General features: G+C 33.7%; 1 protein-coding gene across 1 annotated transcript in view; it reads right to left on the bottom strand.

Annotated features, from left to right (window-relative positions):
* The window catches only part of LOC139510442 (uncharacterized), a 40,616-nt gene extending 21,748 nt beyond the window's left edge, over positions 1-18,868 (bottom strand). The window contains exons 1-11 of the mRNA XM_071297025.1: positions 18,805-18,868; positions 17,003-17,263; positions 15,790-15,897; positions 14,493-14,558; positions 13,816-13,978; positions 13,112-13,206; positions 12,706-12,804; positions 12,137-12,199; positions 11,738-11,836; positions 11,046-11,144; positions 5,421-5,486 (exon numbers count right to left, since the gene is read on the bottom strand). Coding sequence (XP_071153126.1) covers positions 5,421-5,486; positions 11,046-11,144; positions 11,738-11,836; positions 12,137-12,199; positions 12,706-12,804; positions 13,112-13,206; positions 13,816-13,978; positions 14,493-14,558; positions 15,790-15,897; positions 17,003-17,263; positions 18,805-18,868 — 1,183 coding nt within the window. The remainder of the gene's footprint in view (positions 1-5,420; positions 5,487-11,045; positions 11,145-11,737; positions 11,837-12,136; positions 12,200-12,705; positions 12,805-13,111; positions 13,207-13,815; positions 13,979-14,492; positions 14,559-15,789; positions 15,898-17,002; positions 17,264-18,804) is intronic.
* Between the last annotated feature and the right edge of the window lie 1,145 nt (positions 18,869-20,013).

The following is a 20,013-nucleotide window of genomic DNA, read 5'->3' as shown; positions in this document are numbered from 1 at the left end:
TTTATTGTTAGAAGGTGTGTTACCATTGTCCGTTGGTGCCTCCGTTTTGTTACAAGGTGTAGAGTTAGGTTGTTTAGATGTTCCTCTCCATCGTATTTATCTGAAGTCAGATTTGATAATTGGACCAGTTATTGTGGGTGTTCGTCCTAATCTCCCCATTGAGGGTGTTACGTTATTGCTAGGAAATGATCTAGCTAGGAACAAAGTGGTTGCTGAACCAATTGTTACCAGTGAACCGGTTGTGGATGTTAAATTACCTGAAGATGATGCTGAATTGTATCCAGCTTGTGCTGTCACTAGGGCGATGGCTAGAAAACAACAAGATGAAGATTTGCAAGAAAACCAGTTTGATTATATGGACCTCTCTGACACCTTCCTAGCCGACATTGAAGGTCCTGGTAGCTCAGAAAAGGCCATAATAAGACCACCCAGTGTTAACAAGAATGTTATTATGCCATGGCCAGACGTAAACAGCCATTCATTAGACCGAAAGAATTTAGTCAAAGAACAACATAAAGACCTTGAGGTTCTTCAGCTCAGCCAGAGGGCTCAACCACAGGAGGAAGCAGACAAAGTGGCCGAATGCTATTACCATCAAGACGGCATTTTAATGAGGAAGTGGAGGCCTCCTGATGTTACCCCAGAGGAGGAATGGAGAGTGGTATACCAAGTGGTGGTGCCTAAAGTTTATAGACAAGAAATTATTGGTCTTGCCCATGACTGCCCCTTGGCTGGACACTTAGGTATAAGAAAGACTTGCCTTAAGACATTGCAGCATTTCTACTGGCCCAGACTTTGAAATGATGTCGCAGAATACTGAAAATCATGCCATATATGCCAGGTTGTTGGTAAGCCTAAATAGACAATACCACCAGCACCACTTCTGCCTATTCCAGCTTTTTACGAACCTTTTAGCAGAGTTCTAATTGACTGCGTTGGACTTTTACCAAAGACCAAGACTGGAAATGCGTATTTATTGACAATCATGTGTACATCTACTCGCTTTCCTGAGGCTATTCTGCTCAGAAATATCAAGACACCTACTATCGTCAAAGCTCTGATAAAATTTTTCACATTATTAGGACTTCCTAAGTCTATACAGTCCGACCAGGAATCAAATTTCATGTCAGGTTTATTTCAGCAAGTCGTGTACCAGTTAGGGATTGCTCAGTATAGATCAAGTGCGTACCATCCAGAATCTCAAGGTGTCTTAGAACGTTTTCATCAAACATTTAAGAACATGATTAGAACTTTTTGTCTTCAATTTGACAGAGACTGGGATGATGGAGTTCACTTTCTACTTTTTGCAGTCCGAGAGGCTGTTCAAGATTCCCTTGGATTAAGTCCTTTTGAGTTGGTATTTGGCCATACTGTAAGGGGACCGTTAAAATTGATTAAGGAAAAGTGGCTTACTGAACATACTGACTTGAATCTTTTAGACTATGTATCTAGATGTAAAGAAAAATTGTATACTGCTTGTCAAATTGCTCAGAAAAACTTTAAAAATGTACAGAACAAGATGAAAATATGGTATGATAAAGATGCCAGGGATAGAGTTTTTGAGCCTGGTGATAAGGTACTTGTATGTTTGCCAGTCCCTGGACATCATTTACAGGCTAAATATTGTGGTCCTTATACAATAGAGAGTAAAATTAATGATTTAAATTATATTGTAAAAACTCCAGGTCGGCGCAAACAAAATAGAGTGTGTCATATTAATATGTTAAAACCATATTTTGAGCGTACTAATGAATGTGAGAGTAAACCAGTTGCCACTTTAGGCATGGTTAAATTTAAGAACAATCATGACATTTCTAGTAACCCGAATGTAACTTAATCGGACAAAAACGCATTAACGCTGTTTAAATGAGATTAATCGTCATTTGATAAAGATTGACAAAAATTAAAAATCATTTTTAATTTATTTCGATGCATATCAAATCATTTTAATGCCAGTCAAATAGATTCGCTTGCAGTCGTTCACTTTAATTCAAGTTGGCGGTAAGTTACGTCAAACAAATAGGCCACGCCCCCGATAAACTATTTCAAACTGGTATTAATTCGTTTTAAACCGTTTTGAGACCCGAGCTTTTAACAGGTAAATCACTCAAGCAAAACAACATCGAGGTATCTTAATGCATACCAGATGTAATTGAACCACCTTTTAGTTATAAAACTATGGAAGAGACAGTTAGATTGAAAAATTCAGAAATTTGTCAAATTTAGATTCAAAACTTGCACATCTGTCTTTTGATCGTAGAGAAGAAATAAAAGCTTTGGTATTTTCTTTTAAAAATCTTTTTCCAGATGTGCCAAACAAAATAATTACTGTTTGTCATGATGTTGATGTAGGAGATGCTTCTCCAATTAAGCAACATCCTTACCGGCTCAATCCACTCAAACTTGAAGCTATGAGAAAAGAAATTAAATATATGCTTGACAATGATATTATTGAGCCGAGTAACAGTGAATGGAGCTCTCCTTGTCTCCTTGTGCCAAAACCAGATAAAACATTTCGTTTCGTGACTGATTTCAGAAAAGTAAATTCAGTCTCAAAATCTGATTCCTATCCGATTCCAAGGATAGAAGATTGTATTGACAACATTGGTCAAGCAAAATTTGTGAGCAAATTTTATTTGTTGAAAGGTTATTGGCAAGTTCCACTGACACAGAGAGCTCGTATAATATCAGCTATTGTTAAACCAGATGGCTTATTTCAATATACTGTAATGCCGTTTGGCATGAAAAGTGCTACATTTCAAAGAATGATCAATAATGTTATAAAAGATTTAAACTGTTGTTATGCTTATATTGATGATCTAATTGTATGTAGTAATAGCTGGGAATAGCATTTAACACATTTGTATGATACTTTTGATAGATTGTCACAATCAAATTTGACTGTTAATCTTGGTAAAAGTGAATTTTGTCAGGCCACTGTTGATTATTTAGAGCATACAGTTGACCAAGGTCAAGTGAAACCTATTATGGTTAAAGTGGAAGCTATTTCCAAATTTCCTCCTCCTACAAATAGAAAACAACTTATGAGATATTTAGGCATGATTGGATTTTACAGGAAATTCTGTTCAAATTTTGCAACTGTTGTTCAACCATTGACTCATTTTTTACGGAAAGATTCTAAATTTATCTGGAGTGAATATTGTCAAAATGCTTTTGAAAATAGCAAATCACTTCTAATTAATAGCCCAGTTCTGATTACTCCAGAAATTGAAAAACAATTTAAACTTGCCGTTGATGCAAGTGATGTAAGAATTGGAGCTGTTTTATATCAAGGGACAGACGATAATGTTGAGAAACCTATATCATATTTTTCTAAGAAATTAGATAAACATCAGAAAAATTATTCAACTATTGAAAAAGAGTGTTTTGCAATGTTGTCAGCACTTCAACATTTTGGTGTATATTTGAATCCCACTGTATATCCTATTCTTGTTTATAATGATCATAATCCTCTCACCTTCATACATAAAATGAGAAACAAAAATCAGAGGTTGACAAGATGGAGTTTATTGTTACAAGAATATGATGTAATTGTAAAACATATTAAGGGTAAAGATAATGTAATAGCAGATGCTTTATCTAGAGCTTATTAAATCATTTTGTATATATTATGTATTTTTGTTCATATTATTCATGATAAGTTTTAGTAACACTTAAATTTCTTTTAAGGGGGAGGTGTTATGATATTGTAATTATTATATTTATTCATGTTGGCCTAATTTGTGTTGTATGGCCTGATAGTTGTTTACAAAATAATCTTATAACTGTGCAGTTTAGAAATCACTGGAACAATCACAGATACTTACAGAATGATTGGAACTTTGCAGAATGATCCTTATAAAAGATGCGTAATTTAAACTTCTACGTTATTCCAGAAACTTCCGTTATAGTTCTCTAGAACTTTCCATTTATAGAATGTTCTAGAGATTTCCGTGACAAATATATATATATATATACAGACACTAAAGTAAAAGACTCACTCTTACTCTTGGACTTAGACTTAGACATCGATAGACATTAATATTCATAGCATTTGGATTGACACTTTTATTCTACAAACAACACCATACTGGATTGTGACCGTCATATTCAGTTTGGATTCCGAAAGATATCCGGATACAGATAAAGATAAAAGATTGGACTCATATTTTGACAGTTAAGTTGACAGTAATATTTGTGTAATACTTCTTGTAAACTTTTGTATAATAAATATTGTTAAATTTTCTTATTGATTTGTGTCTTTTGTTGGCTACAATTTAAAGGTAATTTCTGGCCGTAACAGTAGCAAATCATATATGACATCTAAGTTTATTACTTTTACTTACATTAATAAAAGTTTGTCTAAATACTTGAGTTACAGTCATCTTTCAAAGTAACGACCATCTCGTGTCGGTTACGACCATCATTCAAAATATTATAGTTGAATTTACGACCATCACACATTTAAAGTTACGACCATCATGCTCGAATTTTTGAATGACTATTTTACGAAAATTGGAATGATTTTATCTATCAAATTTGGTTTCAATATCAACGCACGCACGATACGTGTATACGAGACAAGCGGTTTGGCTCAAATGAACCTTTTACTGCACGAAAAGCGGAAAAGAAAAACTTATCCCTAGAGTTGTCTCCCATCTCCGGATGGTCGTAACTTTTAGTTACGACCATCCGCTTACCACCAGTGATTGTTCAATTTTATTACTTATTAATATATAATTGAAAAGACTGATGGTATCAAGTTCTTTCCAAAGAAAACTTTCAAAATGGTCCATGACATCGTTTTTAATGTGTACCTGTCTTAAACACTGTAAAGTACAAATACAGTATTGTTAGCTGTGTATTGATTTCCTGTACAGTGGACATTTATGAAAAGCGTTTCAAAGCATGAGTGATACAAAAACAAAACGTTAGAAAAGAAGAGACGATAAAAATAGTTACCCGAAAATAATAACTAATGAACAGATTTTGAATAAATAGCAGACAGTCATTTGAGGATATTTCAAGAATAAAAAGAATTCTATGCCAACATAAAGCAAGAAATACTTTACGTTCTTGTGTGTTCATAATATACGGATTAAGACACAAAGCTGCACTCATTACATAACAACTGCTCCAACTGATAAAGAACGAATTAAATAATGATGCATAAGCTTATGGTCATCATAAATTGATTGACCGATACGAGTGACCGGTGTCTCAAATCACGACAAGTTTCGTTGTCTCAGATTTTAAGATACAAGTTAAGTCCTCCGATCTGCCATTTTCCTTTTTTACGATTCTTTTTCTAAGAATTTCAACATCGGTAAAAGATGTGGAACTGTTTAACAAATAGAAATGTTTGTACTAGATACATGTCACTCGGTTTGTATATAAGATACACGAGAGCAAATTCATACCTGCATCATTCTCTCCAAACGTACTAGTTGATTTAGTTGTTGTAGCTGTATTTACCAGTGTTGAAGCTTTAAATGTAAAAAGTATGTGATTTGCAATACATATGACTATGAATAAAGCTGTAATATAAGAATTAAGTTAAAACAAATGTAATTTTATAACTATCAGACATTATCCCAGTTATTTTATGACGGATGTTTATTAATGAAACTAACTAGGTAGAGAAAATTAACATGGAAAATCAAACACAGGGTCATGTTTTTCCCTGACTGTTTATGACGTCTTTGTACTAAATCCACTGGATGTTGGATGTGTACGGATTGATAATATTTAGTCTTAGATGCATGATTTTTTTATTAGTTGTTAGAGGTTTGAACTAGATGGCAGTTAACTGCGAGTACTCTCAGATCTGTACCAAGTGTCTTTTTGTTGTTGGGATATACAAGTACCCGGCCATGTGCACTTGTATTTTTGACCATCTGATAAGTAAAGACTGTTTCAACTGATTTTAATAGTGCATTCTTATGTTGTACTATAATACCACTAACCCATGTTAGGGGAAGGTTTGGGATCCCACTAACATGTTCCGCCCCGCATCATTATGTATGTGCCTGTCCCAAGTCAGGTTTTTGTAATTCAGTGGTTGTCGATTGTTTATGAGTTACATATTTGTTGTTCGTTTATTATTTTATACATAAATAAAGCCGTTATAGTGGAAGATATTAGCAAGCAAAATCGAGAGAGTAGTGCAAATGATGATACAAGCATGAAAATTAGCACAAAGCATCATCATTATATACTTTTTTAGAAAAAAAACTGCTGGCCATTAAGAAAATCATTTTTTTCAAAATGGCCACGACCTTTTTCAAAAATGGCTGTTTTTTCAGTTTGAAAATACTTATTTTTCTGGAAATTTTATCTTTGACTTTCTTTCAGTAAAACAAATATTATCAGGTTTGGTGGTTACATTCCTTACATGTGACGTATATACTAGGAATAAATATTTGACTCTTTAGTGCTTGCGCATGCGCAAAAACGTAACAAAATTCGCACATAAACATTTGAACTATTGACTATATACTTTGTGTTTTTGGAAGTTGAATGATGGTTTGATAACTTTGTTTAAGGTTATTAAACACATGCGTTGACCAATTAATTTTGTCCATGCGCAAACTATTTATAGACATAAAGAGCGATTTTCACGCACTAACAGGCCACACTAATGTAAATCGTAGTTAATGTAACACTGAGATGATGATTTGGATTTCCTTTAAAAATTTAGGCTCTTTTGTTCATATAAGTGTAACTTCTATGACGCCACTGATTGAAAACAAGTCCATTCAGTTGCAATGATCAAGCATCCGATGGATAAGGTGAACAAAGTGATAAATTTTCTTAATCCTGAGCAAACAGCAATCATAGTTGCAGATCAACCATTTTTAATATTGGCTAAGCAAAATCAGTGGGAATGGCCGGTTTGTACGGAGAAGAAAAGTTTATCGTCATGTTTGGTGGATTGTACATTGAAATGGCTTGTCTTAAAATTTGGTATAATATATTGCGCGATCGTTGATGAACATGTGGTCTCACTGAAGCCAATATTGCAACATATAGAACAGCATTTTTTTTCATGTATGTTCAAATGAACCTAGGACTAGACACGTGCATCAGTGTAAGGAAAGAGAGTCATATCGACCACAGTTTAATTTCTTACGTTTAATTATGAATTAAGAACGTCGACCTTGTTATGTAGGTAGTACGCTCATTTTATAAGTCAGATATCGTACTTTACAAAGACACGAAAGAGTCCATAACAAGCATGATACCGTATATTTTGGTCTTGAAAGTATTCACACCCAATACTTTATGGAAATATTCTTTATGAAGCACAAAAATGTCAGTATTCACCTCAGAAGCTAACAAAACCTTTAAATAGACTTATAAAGAAGGGATATAGTTACGATACTGTTGTCAGGTCATTAAAGATTGCATATTTTGGCGTTTATATTGGTTTACTTATAGGGTCTTTGCATCGGAACTAAACACATTTATTTAAAAAACAGTTGTTGGCATGACACGGGTTATATTCTTCTCATATATGTTATGATGGTATGATACTAAACCCCTAACGGGAAGTATTGTGCCTGATATTCATATGATGAAGACATTATCTTACAATCATTTTAATTGAAGTCTAGAGCTGGGATGTCAGTTACCTGCTAGTAGTCTGTTGTTATTTATGTATTATTGTCATTTTCTTTGGTAACATCTTCTGACATCAGACTCGGACTTCTCTTGAACTGAATTTCAATGTGCGTATTGTTATGCGTTTACTTTTCTGCATCGGCTAGAGGTACAGGGGGAGGGTTCAGATATCATAAACACGTTTAACCCCGCCGCATTTTTGCGCCTGTCCCAAGTCAGGAGCATCTGGTCTTTGCTAGTCTTGTATTAATTTTTAATTTTAGTATGGCGTTCATTATCACTGAACTTGTATATATATTTGTTTAGGAGCCAGTTGAAGGACGCCTCCGTGTGCGCGAATTTCTTGCTGCATTGAAGACCTGTTGACGACCTTCTGCTGGTGTCTGCTCTATTGTCGGGTTGTTGCCTCTTTGACACATTCCCCATTTCCATTCTCAATTTTATTGAAAGTGTATATTATGCTCGATGGTTACTGATCCATCTCCGAGATATGCCTCCCCTAAACGAACATCACCCACAGGAGGCAATGGAATTTGTAAAGAATAATTTCACTGAACGTAAGACCAGCAAGTTGTTTTCTAATATTTCAGTTGATCAGGACAAAATAAGAATAAAGCATTTGTGAAAGGCGATGTTGGTGCCATAGGTTGAATCGAAGATCCCCTTGAGACGATGGATGGTATCTGAACCAGAAGTCAGTAGACTGGTAGCTGAATTTGAAAAAGAATGATGGTTTGAGTCATTCTACAACAGATGCACGACATCATGAGGACTCTACGAAAACATAAAAGAATTTCTTCGAAAAGTGTCAAAGGCTTTCTAAAGTGGGTCGTCAGATTTGTACAAAATTGACTTTTTTAATGAAATTGTTGACTCGGAACAAATAAGATATGTATGTAAACATGGTATATAAATTCCAAGATATTGGGTCCAAACAATACGAAGATCTGTTAAAGCAAAAGCAAAACAAAGAAGAATCTGCTTTTTATTACCAGATAACAAAGAACATTTCCAAGTTATAGCCGTACCATGAAACTCAAAATGTCTTTGACAAAGCTGGAGAACACACAAAGTGATTGCGATCCATTTTCTAGACTGATCATTTCTTGTCAAAGAAGACAGTTTTAAGATTTCTTTATCCATGAAAACCAAATTGCCCCTCTGACTTTGTTTAAGTAGTCACTTTAAACAGTGGTACTAAATCGCACACAAATGGGTATACTTGAAACATTTTGCGACTTGCCACAAAATGAATCAAATTTTGACGCATCTATCATTGATAGGGCAGCAATCTTGCACCGATAAGTATTGTATTTGATGTTTACTAAATGAATTATTTAAGTACTTGATCGAGAAAAATGCAACGTGCTGGTGCTTGATGGAAAATTTTTGGTTCTGTTAGAATGTCAGGTGTTTGGAGTAGTTTTTTTCTAAGATGACAACAAAACGGAGTAGTTCAAGTTTCTTGCTGACAGAATTGAATCTTTAGAGACTAAAACAAATGCTTATGTTACTCAAGATGAAAATAAAAAAAAAGATGAAAATATTCTTTTGCAATTTCAATATGGATACTTCCCAGCTATCCCCTTGTAACCATGAAAAAGCAGATACTAGTACACGAATGTTTGTCCACGTTAAGCCTGCTGGTAAATATGGTTGAAAAAAGTAATTTTAAGTAGTAATGATACAGATGTAGCAGAACTCGCAAAGTTAGGTGTGGAAAAATTGTGGATAGGTTTTTGAAGGAATAAAGACTTTCGATGGCTTCCTGTACATGGCATATCAAATGGTTTGGTCCTCGTGTAGTTACTATTCCTTCATTCCATGCGTTCTGTGATGTGAAACTGTGTGTGAGAGTGAAGGTCACCGACTTGCATGGGAAGTATTTCCAGATGTAACGGACGTTTATGACCGCTTTAAATTAGTATGAAGACACAGACATGGACATCATATAAGCACCTGTTTGCATAATGTTTGACAACATCAACATTTGATGTTTACGAGGCACGATTTGAATCATTTGCCAGGAAGCAGCGGTCTTATGATGCTATTCCGCCTACCAGTGGTTTTCTTTTGGAGCACATAAAAAGAGAAGCATATCAAGGTGGGCTCATCAGGATTTATGCATTCGACAGGTACACGTACCAAGTAATGAATACTGGGTTGGGATGAAAGAAAAGAAAATCAATTATATTTGGAAACCAAAATTGGCTTCTGTTGTCGCGTTACATCCTTGTGTCACGAACTTTTGAAATACGGATGCAAAACATCAAACTGTGTTCAATTGGTGACTTTAAAAGCTATCGTTATGGCCATCCTTGTACGGGTTTGTGTATTGGCAACGTTCAGATAATTATAAGATACGCAACTTGTCTTTTTAACCAAACAAGGTATTTGAATTTAACAAAGTAAGTGATATCGCTTGTTGATCAGGAAATTGCCGCCATTTTTGAACAGGAAGTCACCTTTTCGTCATTTATATATTGTTTCATCGTACTTTAGGAACTCTAATTTAAGTTTTATCAAACATTACATTGGATAATACCTATAACAAAACTTTCAAAGGATTTACGAAATGTAGCCAATTGAATATGACGCCATTTGCAAAATGAGCGGAGGCCATCTTGAAAAATTCGACCTTCATACCAAATTTCATGCTTGTATCACAATTTGCACAATTATTCCATAATATCTCCCACTATTAGTTTTCTCGTTTGCATTGTTTTACATTGTCATTTTGGAGCCTTTTATAGCTTACTATGCGGTACGGGCTTTTCTTATTGTTGAGGGCCGTACGGTGACCTATAGTTGTTAATTTCTGTGTCATTTTGGTGTCTTGTGGAGAAATGTCTCATTGGCAATCATACCTGATCATTTTTTATATTATAGTTAAAATAAGGTAACAGTAAATATCCGATGTTCAAATCTTATAAATCGATAAGACAAACAAATCTATGTAACACACAAATTGGAGGCAATCAAATAATGAAGCGGAACTTGATGTATCGAAAATCGAACTGACAAGGCCATGACAACATAAATGGAACAATTACCAACACCTCAACCGCTAGCATTCAATTTAGATACAAGTTAATTCAATTAATAGTGATACTTTATGTATTTTTGTTTTTCAATCTCAATTCAAATATTTAATGAGATCCCCAGCTTTTATGAAATAAAGATTAGTGTAGCGGTTATGAATTTGCATGATGAATGAAACATTCTTGGCAAGAGTAGCTTACCCTTATGACGTTTTCGGATCTTTTTCTGTTGCAGTACGTGTTGCTCTGTCCGTTTTTAACCTTTAGTTATCTTTTCAATTGATGTATGATATTAGAGATTTGATAGCCTGATGTTGCCATTTAATAAACGTCAAACTATACAGAAAGTAAAAGAAATGCCAAAGAAAAACTGAAACATACGTTGTTGATCGGTGACCATTGGATCTGTGTTGTCATTATCCTCAATTCCGAGTTCTGTTGATCCAGGTTTATTTATAGTTTTGTAACCTCCTGTTATTGCTGAAAATTTTAAATTATTGATGTATAACGACGACGAACTTGGTTGTGTCAATGCCGCCATCAACAACTTACAGAAAAACATTAAAATTTTATTTTTAATACTGTTTTACAAAATGTATTTTTGTTTTTTAATTTCAATTCAAATATTTTATGAGACTCCCAGCTTTTTTAAAAAAAAAAGGTGTGAAGGTAAGGAGTTTGCATGATAAATGAAACATTCTTAGTAGGAATAGCTCTCCCTGATAACGCTACTGGTCTCTTTCTGTTGCAGAACGTGTTGCTAGCTCTCCCTGACGACGCTACTGGTCTCTTTCTGTTGCACAACGCGTTTTTTTCTCCGTTTTTTAAATTTAATTATCTATTCAATTGATATTTGAGATTAGAGATTTGATAGCCTGATGTTGCCTTTTTTTAAATGTCGTACTATCAATAAAGTTTACGAGATGCTAACACACAAATCTGCAACTATGAACCAATTCATACGAGAAGTTGTGTAAGATTGTGTGAAATGTTAGCTTACAAAGGTAAAACATGAATAAACAGCAGTATTGAGACATTGTTATTGATAATTTAAAAGAAAAACTGAAACATACATTGTTGACTAGTGACCATCAGATCTTTGTTGTCATTATCCTGAATTCGGATTTCTGTTGACCCATGTTTATGAATAGGTTTGAAACTTCCTGTTGTTGCTGCAAATTAACAATTCTAGATGTATAACAATGCTGAAATTGGTTAAGTCTATGCCGATAATAACAACTTACAAAGAAACACTAAAACTCTTTTTTAGTTTTAAAACAGCAACAAACCTCCTGTTTTATCTTCAATCACACAATACAGACTTTATGAATCGTTGTACTCTCATTACAGAAAACAAATGCTCCAACAGAGTAAGAACGACTAAATTTGTCACTTCATATGTAAGAGGTCAAGACAAATTTGCACATCTACACGAACAGCCTGTGTCTCTAATCACAAAACAAAATTCTTACCTGCAGCACTGTCTCCAACCGTACTAGAGGGTTTAGTTGTAGCTCTTTCTGCAAGTGTTGAAGCTAAAAATGTTAAAAGTATTAAATTCTGAAATTATTTCCATATTAGGAAATATGTTTGGTCGAGAGGGAATCTTGTATTGGCTCGTGGCGTTATTTGTTGTTCGCTAGACGAATCTTGTTGGTAATCAATTTAAACAAGATGGAGGCGAAAACTGCACAATTTTTTATTGTAACGGTAACGAATTTGCATGATGATTGAAACAGTCTTCACAGAAGTAGCTTACCTTGACGACGCTTCCGGTCTCTTTATTTTGCAGTACGTGATGCTTTTTCCTTTTCTAACCTTTAATCATCTTCTAAATTGAGATATGAGATATGAGATTTGATAGCCTGATGTTGCTATTTAATAAAGTCGAATTATAAAGAAAGTAAACGAAATACCAGCACACAATGAACCCAGAAGTGATATAAGATTGTGTGAAATGTAAGCTTACAAAGGTAAAACATGAATAAACATCAATATTGAGACATTGGTATTAATAGTTTAAAGAAAAACTAAAACTTACGTTGTTGATTAGTGACCATTGGATCTGTGTTGTCCTTATCCTGAATTCGGATTTCTGTTGACCCAGATTGGTGAATAGGTTTGAAAGTTCCTGTTTTTTCTGCAAATTAAATTTTTTTGATGTACAACGACGATGAAATCGGTTGAGTCTATACCGACAATAACAACTAACAAAGAAATACTAAAACTTTATTTTAATACTATTTTACAACAACAACAAACCACCTGTTTTATCTTTTATCACACAATACAAGACTTTAAAAATAGGTGTACGCCCATTACACAAAAACTGCTCAAAGAGAGTAAGAACGACTTAAATCGCCAGTAGATAAGTACAAGGTCAAGACAAATTGGTACATCGACACGAACTGCCGGTGTCTGAAATCACAAACAAAACAATTTCGTACCTGCAGCATTGTCTCCAGTTGTACTAGAGGGTTTGGTTGTTGTAGCTCTTTCTACAAGTGTTGAAGCTAAAAATGTTTTAAAAAAGAATATAATTCTGAAATTATTTGCATATTAGGAAATACGTTTATTAGATTGGTCGAGAGGGAATCTTGTAGGGGCTCGTGACGTTATTTATTGTTAGCTAGACGAATCATTGTTGTTACCAATGTAAACAAGATGGCGGCGATAACTACACAATCCTGCTCGATGTATAAAAGATATCCATGTAATATATACAGTGTATTGTTTTCAAGTGAAATACATGTTCTTTAAATTACAATTTAATGCAATTAACAGTGATAATAAAAGAAAAATTATTTTTGTATTTTTATTCAAACATTTTATGAGATCCCAAGATTTTAAAAATAAAAATTTTGTAAAGATAATGAATTTGCATGATGATTGAAACAGCCTTGGTAGGAGTAGCTTACTCTGGCGACGCTTCCAGTCTCTTTCTATTGCAGTACGTGATGCTCTCTCCCTTTTTAACCTTTAATTATCTGTTCAATTGATATATGAGATTAGAGATTTGATAGCCTGATGTTGCCATTTAATAAACGTCAAATTATAAAGAAAGTAAACGAAATACCAACACACAATTCTGCAACTATGAACTCAGTCATACAAGAAGTGTTTTAAGATTGTGTGTGAAATGTAAGCTTACAAAGGTAAAACATGAATAAACATCAAAATTGAGACATTGTTATTAATAGTTTCAAAGAAAAACTGAAACTTACGTTGTTTATTAATGACCATTTGATATGTATTGTCATTATCCTGAATTCGGATTTCTGTTGACCCAGATTTATTAGTAGGCTTGAAAATGTCTGTATTTGTTGAAAATAAAACATTTGTTATGGAAAACAAAGACGATGAAATGGGCTGAGTCTCTGCCACCAACAATAACTTACAAAGAAACACTAAAACTTTATGTTTAATACTGTTTTACAACAGCAACAAACCTCCTGTTTTATCTTCAATCACACAATACAGATTTTATAAATAGGTGTACGCCCATTACACAAAAAAAATGCCCCAACAGAGTAAGAACGACTAAAATCGTCACTTCATAAGTAAGAGGTCAAGACAAATTGATACATCGACACGAAATGCCGGTGTCTCAAATAACAAAACAAATTCGTACATAACAGCAACAAACCACCTGTTTTATCTTTAATCACACAATACAGACTTTATAAATAGATGTACGTCCATTACACAAAAAAAATGCCCCAACAGAGTAAGAACGACTAAAATTGTTACTTCATAAGTAAGAGGACAAGACAAATTGGTACATCGACACGAACTGCCGGTGTCTCAAATAACAAAACAAATTCGTACCTGCAACATTGTCTCCAACTGTACTAGAGGGTTTGGTTGTTGTAGCTGTTTCTACAAGTGTTGAAGCTATAAATGTTTTAAAAAAGAATATAATTCTGAAATTATTTGCATATTAGGAAATATGTTTATATGACTGGTCGAGAGGGAATCTTGTAGTTGCTCGTGACGTTATTTATTGTTCGCTAGACGATATTAACAAATTTATTTTTGTTACCAATGTAAACAAGATGGCGACGATAATAACACAATCCTGTTCAATATTTAAAAGATTTATAATTCGCGTTAATCATTAAATAGGATAATACGCACATTTGAATGATAATAAGATGTAATTGTTTTTATCAGATAGCAAAATTAATGGAGAGCATTTTTTTTTAATTTGCGTTAACCAAAATTATATTTATGCGCAAAGCCAAGTCATTAACACAAATAAAAAAATGCCCGACAGAGGTTAAAATACGATTGGCGACATTACATTCCAATTTTAAGAATTATCAGTTACAAACATATTATAAAAGTTTTCTTGGACTTTTTATCTTTGGAAGTGAATTGGTCTAGTGTATACACCAATAAATTTCTTAAAAAGGGATACAATCCTTTAATATTTTTCATTACACATGATTATGAATAAATGTTTGAGATATAAAGAGATTTGGAGAAAATTAAATCCCATGTGGTTTTATAACTATCAGACATTACCTCTCTTGTTGCAGATGAAACTAACAGGTAAAGAAGATACAGATGGGCATGTCTTTTTTTTTCACGTTTCAACAAGTAAAGTGAACATTTTTTTTAAAGCATTGGTGTATTACGCAGACGTGAATTTAGTTTTTTTTTATCAATCAACATCTAAAATACCACATTTCCAATACTTAATCAACAACCATATGAACTAATATTACATTAAATTAGGATAAAGCGAAGCAGTCCACAGCTTTTTAGAAAGCTAACATTTATTTTCCTATTATCTTCATCCACATTTTTTTAGGCAAATTTAGCTGATTCACAACCCAAATTGACAACCGTAAAATGAACTAAAATGAAAAGTGAAGTTTTTGTCTGATTTTTGAATCATTGCTGAAGGCATATGACAAGATTTCCATGAAAACCTATAGTTTTACATTGTCGATTGTATGATTGTATAGAAATATTTAGCCAACCCAGTAAATACACGTTTGATACTAACCAGTCTAAGATAAGAATGGATACGTGATGAACATACAAACGTTAATCAATTGATAATTATAATTTATTTTTGAACACCGTTACTACTGTACAGAAAACAACAGTCACATACCTTGTGAATCAGTGACCGTAGAATCATTGTCGTCATTATCCTGAATTCGAAGCTCTGGTGAGACCCTAGGTATATCTATAGTTATAGGATTGGACTCTCTTACTGTAACTAAAAATGGAAAACGCTTGACTGGTTGCTTGTATAAGATGTATGTGTACAGACAATAAGATTTCCAAAATAACACCGTTGGGTAAAGTATGATACTGACACCGTTATCTTAAAATATTATCTATTTGATGCTAATTATTCTTAATTGTATTATCATTTACATAATGATCAATCTCGATCCTTTTTTTCGGATTTGAATGGCATATCATCACTATTCAATTTAGAAATCGATAATAAAACAATTTTTGAAGAAATTATCAGTAGTCGATAGTTGTTATGAATCTGCTTACTTTCGCTTTCATTGTCGGGGTTCATTTAGCTCGGTTTTTATATTTCTTTCGCCATTCGTTTTGCACTTCAAATGTGCTTTATATTCCGTATAAACTTCACTACACGATAGTCTTGGAATATAGATTCTGAGTACTGACGTTGTTTATCATCTTATCACGTGTTGTAATATTCTTTTGTTTGTCTTTGAATATTACTTTCATTGTGAAGTCTGTGTTTGGTGATATATAATTGACGTGACTCTGTACCTCCCGTCATTGTGTTTAATGTTCTTTGATAGTGTTTGTATTATTGTCTTCCATTCTTGCCAATATGCTTTGTCTATATGCCTTTTTGTCCTTCTTTAATAAATATTTGTTTTTTGTGATAGTAATTAAGGTTACAAAACAATATTGACAGCTGTGAAAGGTTAAGGTTAATGTTAAGCTAGATATAAAACCAGGTTTTATCCACCATTTTCTACATAAGAAAATGACTGTACTAAGTCAGGAATATCACACTCGTTATCCATTCTTTAAATGAGTTTTTGAAGTTGCCATTTGTCGTATTTCTCATGTTAGTACAAACCCAGTGATAAGAATAATTCGCTAAGTCAAAATCGGGAAAAGGGTGCCAATAGAAAGCATTACTTGATTAAAGTAGGAAGCTCTCTTGTATCGTTTATCATAAAATTAAGCTTGTTTGTATATCCTTGTATCTTTGATAACTATTTTTATACATAGTTGTAGGAGAAAAGTTTATATTATCCGACGATTGAAAAGAAAAAATATATTGCGTTATTTTGACCATATCATATAAACATACAATTGTAACATACTTGAGTACGGTTGCACTAAGAAGGCTGACATTCCTTCAGTCTCAAACAATATAAAACTAGAACATTTACAATCCTCTAGATATGCAAGAAGTGAACACTCTTGGAGTTTCCAATTGTAGTTGAATCCAGCACAGTTTATGCCATAAGTTGTTAGGGCAATACATTGTTCCTCACATTCGACTGTACTGCTTACTGAGATGTTTTTCAGCGATACTTTGTTTACAATTATAACACTACTCATTTCAACAAAGAGTTTCAAATCTGGAAAAACATACAAAAATGTTCAATTAAAGTTGCAAAGGCATGATGAACCCCACTGATTAGGGTCCGATATCATTTTCAACATTTGGAAAATATTCAAGAAAGGGGAGGTGGTTTCTTTTGTGAGTTTTAGAGTTTATTTTTGTGGTGTGCTATTCAAGATTAGGGTAGGGTTGAGAGATCACAAAAATGTTAACTTCACTTTTTTTTAAGAACAAAATAAAGAGAGCGAAGTCCACTGGGACTAAAAAAATAAACGTAAGACTCAAAATGTCAACTTGTTTCTTCAAAACAAGTTAATGTTGCTGTTCGGTGTTCTGTTCAGTGTTTATCATGTTTATGTTGTTCCTCTCTTAAAGTTGATATGTTCCCTCGATTTTACTTTGTAACCCGGATTTTTTTAAATAAATTTGTTGTACATTTTGGTACACCTTTGCGGAATGTTTAATTTTTAATGCTTAATACATTCATAATGTATTAAATAAGGAATACGGCAGTTGTTGTCAGATAGTCTGTTTCTATGTATTTTGGCGTTTGTTTTGTTGTAGATCAGTGTTTCTGTTGTTCCGTTGTTTTTCTCTTATAATTGAAGAATTTTGCTCTGTTTTAGTTTGTAATCGGGTTTTGACGTAATCGATTGACGTCTTTTAATAGCGGTAAACTACGTCTGACTTTATCTATGTAGAAGAGAGTATGCACTTGACAAAGGTGGCACCAATACATTTTCTTTAATATACAGACTAGTCAGCATTATTTGTGATGTAGCTCTTTTCCGTCTTTTCAAACCAGTAAGATCGGAACCTTTACATAAGGAAAAGAGAAAATTTCTTCCTGTTGACTTTGTCAAGAGAGGAATTGATGCAATCAACATCTGCAACGTTCTGCATCACAAGGAGGTACCATCTAAAATTCCTACTTATTTTCAAAATCAGTCTGTTCCTATTGTATCCTACAGGTACACGAAAAACCATTGCATATAAAATATTTAGCTATAAACAAGCATTGCAGGACCTTGACTTAAAACAATACCTACAAAACCCTCCGACATGTGACTGTTCCCACTCGCCTTATAATTACAGCCCCTCTGGGCATGTTATAACTGAGGATCTAAACATAATTCAACAGGAAAATCTCCGAAAGGCAAATTTCTCATGGTCCTAAGTTTCGAGAACCTCAAGACATCAATTGGAACCATAACTTCAAAATAATTATGGATTCCATTGAGGACTACGCCAGAGCATGGACTAAGCGAGAAGAAATTGAACTGGACACTTTGTCAGAATGGTTTAAAACTATCAGGTCTCTGATAAAATGTCTCATTCACAAGTTGAAAAACTGTGTGGACGATCGACCAAAGTCAGTTTTCAGCGACAAAGAGGCCATGAAATGTCTATAATATCTTCATGATAAGCATGTTGTTGTTCCTGCGGACAAAGCTTCAACTTCAAATAATATTGTCTTTGTATGTAAATCGTTTTACTACAAATGTCATGTAAAATAATTAGGTATAAATGATGACTCAGGTAATCCCACATACAAACACATATCATTTGACAAGGATGAGATTTTAGCAAGCCATAAGTCCTTCATGGCTTCAATAAACATTACATTAAACACCAAATCGGAGGACTTACCTTGTTTGTCTTCATGTTCCACTTAAGAATTGTCCATTAAAATGACTAAAATTCTGTCTGCAGTGAAAGAGGGTCTTCAGAAATACTGAAACTAATTACTCGCGAAATGGTATTAACCATATGAGGATTTTTAAAAACTCTAAAGAACTTCTAGAAGATTTTGAATCTCGGCCTTCTTCTGAAATTAGTTCTATCAAAACTTTTGATTTCTTCAACCATGTGAAATTGAAAAATCGCCTAAAAGAAATAATCCACCATGCCTTTCAACATAAAATGGTAGCATACGCTATAAATTTATTACTTTGGGATATCATAAGGCATATTTCGTTAATAGTGATAAACAAAAAGGTAAAACATGCTACACAGAAGAACAAGTGTTCAGTATGCTGGAGTTATTTTTCGACAACAAATTTGTTGAGTTTGGAGGTAGACTTTTCCAACAAATTGTCGGCATTCCTATGGGAGCAAACTGTGCGCCTCTTGTGTTGTCGACCTCTTCTTATTTTCATATGGATCGGAGTTCCTTCAGACACGTGTCAAAAACAAAAGGATCAAAGAAGCCAGATTATATATTTCACTTTCAGATATATTGATGATGTTCTTTCCATAAACAATCCGAAATTTTCTGATCCAGAACTAGAAATTAAAGAAACAACAGACACGACTCTCTCCGCCTCATTTTTAGACTTATATCTCGAATTTGACTTACACAGTCATCTCAGTACCAGAATCTATGACAAACGAGACAATTTTAATTTTGAAATTATCAATTTCCCCCACCTAAGTAGCAAGAAACCAACTTCACCTGCATATGGATATATATTTCCCAACTTAGTCGATATACAAGAGCTTCACCGGAAGTTACCAATACCTTGTTGATAAATATTCCGTATCAACTTCACAAATATTACATGATGGTCTTGATGTATAGATTCTGGGTACTGATGTTGTTTATCATCTTAACAACGTGTTATATTGTTCTTTTATTTGTCTTTGTTCTATTATTAATATTACTTTTACTGTCGGATTGCTTTATGTGAAATCCATTTGACGTGGCTCAGTTCTTAAACATCTCGTCAATGTGTTTGTATTATCTTTCATATTTTTGCTGTTATG

The sequence above is a fragment of the Mytilus edulis genome, chromosome 2, assembly GCF_963676685.1.
Source record: "Mytilus edulis chromosome 2, xbMytEdul2.2, whole genome shotgun sequence".
NCBI lineage: Eukaryota > Metazoa > Mollusca > Bivalvia > Mytilida > Mytilidae > Mytilus > Mytilus edulis.
The sequence above is the reverse complement of the archived record's forward strand: the minus strand, read 5'-3'. Positions and strand labels throughout refer to the sequence as shown.